Source organism: Mirounga leonina, unplaced genomic scaffold (assembly GCF_011800145.1).
Source record: "Mirounga leonina isolate KUSES-001 unplaced genomic scaffold, KU_Mleo_1.0 Mir_507, whole genome shotgun sequence".
Classification (NCBI taxonomy): Eukaryota; Metazoa; Chordata; class Mammalia; order Carnivora; family Phocidae; genus Mirounga; species Mirounga leonina.
The window spans coordinates 5,134,879-5,145,029 of NW_023270789.1; the positions used below are offsets into that span (position 1 = coordinate 5,134,879).

At 40.0% G+C, this 10,151-nt stretch overlaps 1 protein-coding gene across 2 annotated transcripts in view; it reads left to right on the forward strand.

Annotated features, from left to right (window-relative positions):
* BCAS2 (BCAS2 pre-mRNA processing factor) overlaps positions 1-6,211 on the forward strand; it is a 13,692-nt gene extending 7,481 nt beyond the window's left edge. The window contains exons 5-7 of one of the 2 annotated variants that reach the window (XM_034990239.1): positions 3,259-3,309; positions 4,154-4,234; positions 5,704-6,211. In XM_034990239.1, coding sequence (XP_034846130.1) covers positions 3,259-3,309; positions 4,154-4,234; positions 5,704-5,830 — 259 coding nt within the window. In that variant the 3' untranslated portion in view covers positions 5,831-6,211. The remainder of the gene's footprint in view (positions 1-3,258; positions 3,310-4,153; positions 4,235-5,703) is intronic. The other variant, XM_034990240.1, reaches the window with a different exon arrangement.
* The last annotated feature ends 3,940 nt before the right edge of the window (positions 6,212-10,151 follow it).

A 10,151-nucleotide genomic window follows, 5' to 3' on the forward strand; every position in this document is an offset into this window, starting at 1 on the left:
TTCCTTCCTTCCTTCCTTCCTTCCTTCCTTCCTTCCTTCCTTCCTTCATTTCATTCTTGGTTTTATTTATTTATTTGACAGAGAGACAGCTAGAGAATTTTCTTTATAAAAGAGAAAACAAATTCAGAAGTTTTAAGTAATTTGGCAGAGTTGGAAATTAAACTCCATCCTTTGGTCATCTCTGTATGACACCTGAAACAATAAGTCAGAGTGCCTCCTTGTTCCACTTCAGCTGAGAATCTACATATCCAGCAACTCAAATTTTGCGCTGCTCTGTGCATGCTATTAATGATCTCAAAACGCTGCAAGTATTGATTTTGGAGTTACAAATAAATTTGAGTGAGTAGGTAAGTTCACAAGTACAGAATCTGTAAATAATGAGAATTAACTGTAAGTAGAGAATTAACAGGGGAAGCAAGGTGCCCACAGAAGCCACAGAGCTCCAGTTTCTGTTCCGTGTAACTAGCTTTCGGTTTTGTCACCTATCTAGGGCTTGATTTTATAATTTGTAAAATTTGGTGGTTAGATGATGTCTGTGATGCCTTTGAGCCCTAAAATCCCCTGAGTGTATTAACAGTTTAATAGCTTAAGGAGTTTAACAATTTAAGGAGAAAAAGCCATTGAACCTCATGACACTATATCAAACTATTTGCTAAAGTATGTTTCCTGGAATAATAAAGCAAAATCACTAAGTGATAAATACCTTTTCTCAATTTTTCAGAATTATGTTTTAAATTTCTTTGGCCATGTAAGGATCGAGTGGGCAAATCCGGAATTTGGGAAACTATAGCATAAACAGTTCCATTTCCCTTGTGAATATGTTGCAAGGGAGATAAAGGAAAAATGGGGTTGGGAGGATTAAGAAACAGATTGATCGGGCGCCTGGGTGGCTCAGTTGGTTAAGCGACTGCCTTCGGCTCAGGTCATGATCCTGGAGTCCTGGGATCGAGTCCCGCATCGGGCTCCCTGCTCAGCAGGGAGTCTGCTTCTCCCTCTGACCCTCCTCCCTCTCATGCTCTCTCTATCTCATTCTCTCTCTCAAATAAATAAATAAAATCTTTAAAAAAAAAAAAAAAAAAGAAAACATTGCTTTTAACTTGCCTAGAAACCTTTAATAATTTCCCATTTGTTGCAAGGTAAGGTCCAGACTGTTTAACATGATATTCAAGGCAAAAGGCTGTGTATCTCAGTGGTAGACTTTCACCCCATCCAAAGGAATCCTCTCTCTTGTGATTATCATAACTCTGTCTCTGGGCCTTTACTCGTGCCTCGCCTCCTCCTGGAATGCCTTCACCTAGTCTACCCAAATTCAGTTTATTTAAGGCTCTACTCTAATCCACTTCTTTGTCTTTCCATATTATTAAAGTAAGTTCTCTTTCCTTGTGAAAGGATTTGAGGGCATCAAACATGCTGGGCAGAAAGCTTTCAGCTCTAAGTAGGTCTTGGTTCATGACCGCTTGGAAAAAAAATTTCATTAATGAGAGAATTATGTACTTGCAATTAAAGGGAAACCTTCGAGGTCAGCCCTTGTTTTTACGGATAAACAGGCTTAGCCTCATTGATGTCAAGTGACTCATTCAAGGACACACAGCTATTTAGGGCAGAGCTGGGACTAGAACCCAAGTCTTCTGACTCCCATGATGCAGTGCCATAAGTTTTAATAGAAATATGTTCAGTGCTTGAGGAGGGACCTGTATATGGGCATACCTCATTTTATTATACTTTGCTGTATTACATTTTTTACAAATTGAAGGTTTGTGACAGCCTTGCCTCATCAAGTCTGTTGGCACCATTTTCCAATGGCATTTGGTCACTTCCTGTCTCTGTCACATCTTAGGGATTCTTTCAGTATTTCAGACTTCTCCATTATATTTGTTACAGTGATCTGTGATCAGTGATTACGACTCATTGAAAACTCAGAACAGTGGTTAGCAGTTTTTAGTAATAAAGTATTTTTTAATTAAGGCAGGTACTTTTTTTTTTAACACATAATGCTATTACACACTTAATAGACTATGATATAGTATAAACATAATTTTTATATGCACTGGAGAACAAGTTCATTTGATTTGCTTTATTGCTACACTTGCTTTATTGTGTGGTCTGAAACCAAACACACAGTATCTCTGAGGTATGCTTGTACTTATGGAGGATGAAAGAAAGGAGAAGACAACAAATAAACTGGGCTTTCAGAAAGAGGTCATTCAAGGGGAAGCTTCCTATTAAAAGTCAGAGGTCAATACTAGAGTACCAAGCTTAATTGTCGTCAGGAGCATGGAGTGATCGTAGAAGTTAAGGAAAGGGGGATGAGCTGTAGATAAGCCTGAAGAGACACAGCTGTTTGAAGACTGAATCTTCAGAGAATTGCAGTTAGTGAGAAAAAAGTCAGTCAGTAGAGATAGAAAAATAACTTAGGAGAAAAGCAGGATATTTGAATCATGAAAGCCAGGAAACAATACTGGATTTAGAGCAAGAAAATTATAGGGCCGATGTGGTTGAAATGGACCCTCAAGGTGATTCTCTACTGCCTTAAGAGGAAATTGGTATGGTTGTGAGAATTACATCTCAGTAAAGCTGTTACTTGAGGGGGCGTGGGGGTGGCCCCTACCCTTGAATCATTTCTCTAATGACAGTAATAACATGGCACTCTGTATTGCTCAGCTTCTCCCCTGTGCCAGTGAGAGCCGACTTGTACTGGAATTCAGCTCTAAGTAGGTCTTGGTTCTGGAATCACATTCTCCAGCCTTCCAGTTTTCTCTTCTCTCTCTAGTTAGCAGTAGACAGGAGGGGAGAATGGCAGGTTAAATGTAGATACAGAAATATGGAGATAATAAGGGATTTGAATGAATACACTCATATGAGTTATTTTCCATGTTCTCCATGAAAAGTAATGACAGTTTAAGAAGTGACTTGGTACAGGAAATCAGAGTGTCAGTAAACTGGTTGGGCTCAAGAGGTTAAAACACCTGAAATGGAATTCAGTCTGACATTCACCTATGTTACCTTAGCCAAGTTACTTAATTTTTCTAAGCTTTTAATGTCCTCTCATGTGAAATAGGGGTAATCATACCTACCTCAAAGAATTCTTAGGAGAATTAAAGTAGCTAATATGTATAGTGTGTCTCACATGGCATGGTATTTGGCACAGAGCTCAATAGCAGAATAACTGGAACTTGCATCAACTAGATAGCTCACTTTTAGTTGGTATTATTCAATTTTAATGTATATTAATCTGATTTTCCTCTTTTCCTTCCTTAGAAATCTAGTTCATATGATTGAACATGCACAGAAAGAGCTCCAGAAGTTAAGGTAAGTTGTTTTTTCCTCTTATTTTTTAGTAATCTCTCCATCCAGTGTGGGGCTTGAACTCACAACCCCAAGATCAAGAGTCGCATATTCTTCTGACTGAGCCAGCCCGGTGCCCCTATTTTCCTCTTATTTTAGTATAAAGTTTAGGTGAACCCTTAATAAACAGAATGAGAAGAAAAAGGAACCAATGGACTGTAGTCATATGAGAGGAATACTTGATGATTCACTCTGTCCAGCATCCAGTGCTGGGTTTGCCCTACTGGAGTGGAAGAGAAATAGACTTAACGTCTGAAACATTTCTACCAGGTCATTTGTAGTTTGCAAATCTGCAGACATTGAAAAGGCACTTTTAGGAGAAAATGTTGCAGAACATGTATAATCTGATTTATGTAAAAAAATTCATCTTGGGGTGCCTGGCTGTCTCAGTCAATAGAGCATGCAACTCTTGATCTTGGGGTCGTGAGCTTGAGCCCCACACTGGGTGTAGAGATTACTTAAAAAAAATTAATCTCTACTTGCACATACACGTATAGGAAAGAGTTTGGGAAAACACCTACCAAAAACTGAACAGTAATTAGAAGGAGAAGCACATGGGAGGAGGGACTTCTGCTTTTTAAGCTCTGTGTGTGCATGTATGTGTATGTGTTCAATTTTTTATGGTGAGCTTGTTTTATGAAATTTGTAATTGAAAAACAGAAGAAAGTTAATTCCTGGAATTAGTCTGTTACTGTATACATCTGTTCTTCTCAAGGAATTAAAGATGTATTACGTTGATTGTAGATTTTTCTGTTGATTTTAGTCTTATGTTAAAATGTAGGTGGGTTGTATAAATAATTTTTTGCAGGAAACATATTCAAGATTTAAACTGGCAGCGAAAAAACATGCAACTCACAGCTGGATCTAAATTAAGGGAAATGGAGTCAACGTGAGTATCTTCACTTCCATCATCTTTTAAATCGCTTAGCACATTTTAAGATCAGGATTTAACAGTATGATTCAACAGTATTCAAATGGGATGCCACAGGTGTCAGAGAAATAATGTTTTCTTTTTTTTTAAGATTTTTATTTATATATTTAACAGAGATAGAGAGAGATCACAAGTAGGCAGAGCGGCAGATAGAGGGAGAGGGAGAAGCAGGCTCTCCGCCAAGCAGGGAGCCCGATGCAGGACTCGATCCCAGGACCCTGGGATCATGACCTGAGCCGAAGGCAGTCGCTCAATGGACTGAGCCACCAGGCGCCCCAGAAATACTATTTTCTGAATCCCACTCTTCCCTGCCTCTGCCTGTCTCTGATATGTGGACCTGGAAGGCAGTGAGAGGGACAGAACCACTGTCACTTGATTCTGGTCTCAGAGCACCCTATTTTCAGTTCAGTATTTCTGCTCTGAATAGGATTCTACTTACACTCTCCATTTAAAAGGAAAAAATATATCTATATTTTAAACTCATGAGGGAGGGAGATTTCATACTTTGATCATCTGTGTCTCAGGTTTTTTTCCTTTGTTTATATATTTTACTTTTAAAATGTTCTTCATATGCATAGATAAGTTTATATGAATCCCTGTAATCATGAATTTTGTGTCATTTCTCTTTTTTGCTTTCGCTATTTCCCTTCTTCCTCCCCATCTTTCTCCTTGTTCCACCTTCTCCACCTCCATGTACTCCATGTTATCAATCTCTTCATCTTTTCACGTTTTTCTTCAAGCTAATATAATCTCCCAAATATACATGTGTGTTTCTTTTCGTTTGTCCTGATTTTTCTGGGGAAGGAGGAAGGCTGCTTGGATCTGTGGAATTTTCTCTTGTTCTAGAAATTTCTCCACCATTTTAAACTCTTGCCTCTGCCCTGTTTTCTCTCCTTTTATGTTAATCCCGTTAAAATACAATCTTCCATCACCTCGTCCTTTCTCCAATTATTTCTGATTTGGTTGTTAAAATTTATTTAATTTGGAATAATTGCAGATTCACATTAATTTGTAAGAGCTAATACAACTAGAATCTTTTTTTTTTTTTTTTTTTAAGATTGTATGTATTTATTTTAGAGTTCAAACGGGAGAAGGACAGGGGGGGAAGGAGAGGGAAAGAGAGAGAATCTCAAGCAGACTCATCATGGAGCTTGGTGTGGGGCTCGATCTCGTGACCCTGAGGTCATGACCAGAGCCAAAAGCGGATGCTTAACCGACGGAGCCACCCAGGCACCCAGTACATCTAGAATCTTATGTACCCTTTACCCACTTTCCCCTGATTGTGCCTCAGTTTTTTAAATGGAAAGTTAGAAGTGAAGGTTCACATTATGACCCTGGCTGAAAACATGTATATGGTAAAATCTTCTAAGAGAAATTTTATATTGAGTAATTTTTCCTTTTTTTTCTTCCTTTTTTTACTTTTCTAGTTGGGTATCCCTGGTCAGTAAGAATTATGAGATTGAAAGGACTATTGTGCAATTAGAAAATGAAATCTTTCAAATGAAGCAGCAGCATGGAGAGGCAAACAAAGAAAACATCCGGCAAGACTTCTAAAAAGACAGATGACCTTGCTGGGGAGAAAGGAAGGCAAGTTGGGCTTTCACAGAAGATCAGGCATCTGAACTGTGAGGGAGAACAGCATCTTAAGGAAATCATCAGTGGTTAAATGTTTATTTTAGAGTGTGGACTGTTAAATTTGTACATTTTAGCAAAATAAAAACTTTCAGCTTGGTGGTTTTTGGGTTTTTTTTGCCATTTAAAAAAACGAGTCTTTCAAAATAAGTATAATATTAGAATAATATATCATAGAATTAATTTTGAACCACTGGAACATATTTTGTATCCGAGAGATCTTTATTGAAAGTTTTTAACATGTACAAGAAGTTGTAAATTTTGGTTTGTATGTTTCCTAATAAAGGGGTATTTCTAAACAAATTTTTGATTATCAAACAAGACTTCCAAAATACAATGTCTCCATTTCTATCATCCATCATCATCATCCTAGGTAACAGTGCCATAAAGCTTGATATGTGCTGAGCCCTGTTCTAAGCACGTTAGGAAGATGAACTAAACTTACAGGAATAAAAAAATCATTTGGTCCTCACAAAAACCTTAGGAAGGTAGGTACTGTGTTCCCATGCACAGAGCTGTAATGGATGCTCATTAAGTAACTTGTTAAAGCTGTTCAATCCAGTAGTCTAGCACCAGAGTTGTAGTCTCTCTATTTGTAACGAATTAACAAGTATAAAAGATTACTGCCTGATTCAGAAAAAATATTTGCATTCTCCTGTAATCCTTGTGTTCTCACTGCTCTTTGGGTTCCAGGTTTTCCTTATCTCAAGTCTAGCTGTAATGCAGAGTTAAGTTTATGATTATGAAACAAAAACTAAACAACAATAAAGCCCATTATTGCAGGAGGGAGTAAGATGGAGTGTTAAAACAATGTTACTCCAAGTTTTTCTTAATGGAGGAGAGAGAATAACATTCTTGGGAGCAGAGGGTTCCTGGTTTAAGGTCATAACTTGCCTTGAGCACCAAATATTGTAATCTTTTATTTTTTAAGTTTTTATTTTACTTACTTTATTTTTCTTAAGTAATCTCTACACCCAACGTGGGGCTCAAACTCACAACCCCAAGATCAAGAGTTGCATGCTCTTCTGACTGAGCCAGCGAGGCGTCCCTGCAATCTTTTAATTTTTTTTTTTAAATGATATTCCGCATGGGAGGATTCATTCCGCTATTGCCTCATCCAATTTGCTGCACCTTCTACTCAGCCCCGAGAAATTTTATCTTCTGCTGTTTCCTGCTTGAGAGACTAGACTTCAGGTAGTCCCTGTTCCTTGCCACACTCCTCTCTCCAGTGATACTCCCTCAAATCCTCCTCACTCTTGGTATTTTGCTAGTAAATCCCAGTCTGGTGTAGTGACCAGCTTGCAGGGCTTGCACGTTTCCTTGACCAAGGTGAGCTTGGCGGGCCCGGTTCAGAGGGCATTACTCCGTAGAAATCAGTGGCTCTCATCAATGGCAAATCACTAAATTGAGATTGAGAGTTCTCTTTCTTTAGACTCATCATACTCCTAAAATTTGTCCCATTAGTTGAGATTCCTCTCCTGTTCATAAATAACTATGTAGAGCTTGAAGATGGCCCCAACCAAGCTAAGAGAAAACAAGTCTGCAGGTTAACTAGCCCCACCGCTAGGTTGATCTGTGAGCCAATAAACTGCCTATTTTGCAAGTCAATTTGAGTTGGATTTTCTGTCACGACATAAACCATCCTAATTTAAGACCCTCAAGATAAAATAACCAGGTATTTTTTCCTGAAGATATGTAACATATGCAGCAAAACACTTGATTTTTATGATGTTTATCTCAGTATACAGTGTGGATTGCAGTCTCTTTTGTCATCCTACAAGGGAAAATACTGAGCAGAGATAAGCGTGAAATAGTTACCCTTCTCTGTCAACTTCAAGAGAGATTGAGCTTCCTAGCCCCATATGAAAGAAATCTTTCAGTTGCCATCAAGTTCACTGGCATGTTTGTAAGTTCTCTTAAATAATCTCCGGGGCATCCGGCTGGCTCAGTTGGTAGAGCATGTGACTCTTGATCTCAGGATTGTGAGCTTGAGCCCCATGTTAGGTGTAGAGATAACTTAAAATCTTTAAAAGATACATTTCAATCTCATTACCCTTAATCTTAAATTAAAAAAAATTTTTTTTAAAGATGTTTTTATGGGGCGCCTGGGTGGCTCAGTCGTTGGGCGTCTGCCTTCGGCTCAGGTCATGATCCCAGGGTCCTGGGATCGAGCCCCACGTCGGGCTCCCTGCTCCGCGGGAAGCCTGCTCCCTCTCACAGCGAGAGAGGGAACACAAGTAGGGGGAGTGGGAGAGGGAGAAGTAGGCTTCCCGCTGAGCAGGGAGCCCGACGTGGGACTCGATCCCAGGACCCTGAGATCACAACTTGAGCCGAAGGCAGACGCTTAACAACTGAACCACCTAGGTGCCCAAATTTTTTAATTTTTATAAAAGATATGTACTTTTTCTTCCTTTACCTCTCCACCCCCTTTTCCCTTTCTGCTATTCTGTTCCAATCCAGTATTACTGCCACCACAAACTTAGTGGTATAACACAATAACAAGCATTTATGTTATCTTTCACAGTTCTGGGGACTTACTGGGCTCAGGTAGAGAGTACTTAGAGTTTCTCGTACAGTTGTGATCAGATAGTGGCTGGGACTAGTGTCTCCTCAATAGGTTGTTGACTTGTATCCGACACATGGGCCGGGAAGATTCAAACAGCTGAGAGCTGGGACATTCAGGAATCTGGGCACCTCTCTCTACGTGATTTCTCTGGGATGGAGGCTTCAGCATAGCCAGATTTCTTGCATGACAGCTACGGACTCCAAAGGCATATGTCAGAGAGTCCAGCAAAAGCTGTATTACCTTTTATGACTTGGCCCCAGAAGTCACACTTCTGATGTGTTGTATTTGTTAGAAGCAAGTCCAGCCATTATTCAAGGGAGAGGAATTAGATTCCACCTCAGTTGGGGATAGTGTTGAAGAATTTGTGGACATACGTGGTTTTTCTAAACTTAGACATGTTGTTGTTTTTTTAAAGATATTTATTTATTTATTTATTTGAGAGAATGAGATAGCATGAGAGGGGGTAGGGTCAGAGGGAGAAGCAGACTCCCTGCTGAGCAGAGAGCCCGATGCGGGACTCGATCCAGGGACGCCAGGATCATGACCTAAGCCGAAGGCAGTCGCTCAACCAACGGAGCCACCCAGGTGCCCAACTTAGACATGTTTTAATATCCCTCCCATTCTCTTTCCAATGATTCAGTCCTAAAATCATTAGATGGGGCAGAACAAAGTAAACATCCACATAGAGGATGGGCCCTAAATCCATCCTGGCCACTGTCCTTAGAAGAGAGGAAGATACACACACACGCATGCACACAACATTGTGAAGACGCACCAAGAGAAGAGCACCACATAAAGACAGAGATTGCTGGGCGCCTGGGTGGCTCCGTTGGTTGAGCGACTGCCTTCGGCTCAGGTCATGATCCTGGAGTCTCGGGATCGAGTCCCGCATCGGGCTCCCTGCTTGGCGGGGAGTCTGCTTCTCCCTCTGACCCTACCCCCTCTTGCACTCTCTCTCTCTCAAATAAATAAATAAAATCTTTTAAAAAATAAAATAAAAGAGATTGCAGTGACAAGTGTACAAGCCAAGGAATGCCAAAGATTGCTGGCAAGCACCGGAAGCTGGGAGGGAGGCATGAAATGCATTCTTCCTAGAGCCTTCAGAAAGCCCAGCCATGCTGACACTGTGACTTCAGACTTGTAGGCTCCAGAACTGTGAGACAGTAAATGTCTGTTGTTAAGCCCCCCAGTGTGTGGTATGTTGTTACCACAGCCCTAAGAAACTGAAACAGATACACTGTGACAAAGTTGAGAGCCACAGTTGTGTTGAAAACAAGCACTATGTGAATGGATATACACTGAGGCTTTTCTCCATCCCTCCATCCCCTGCTCTCTGCCTTCTCTCAACAGGAAATTGGAAAGTCTTTGGAGCCCAAGAGAAAACAACCTAAAGGTTGTTGAAATTGACAGTTTTTCAACAAATGACCCAGCCAAGTCCCTTTGCAGTGAGGCTCAACAACCCTTCCCACTCCAGCACACAGAGCTTCTAATCTGTGTTTTACTTCCCCACTCTTTTTTTTTTTTTTTGCAGAAATTACTTTTATTATATTAAAATATTCCTCAATGAGCGAGCAGTTATTCATGTGAAGGAGAGTTTAGAAAACAGATTTATGACTGTATTAGCCCTGTCCTTGATTAGAGATTTATGAATTATACACAAAATATTATTGCCTAGAG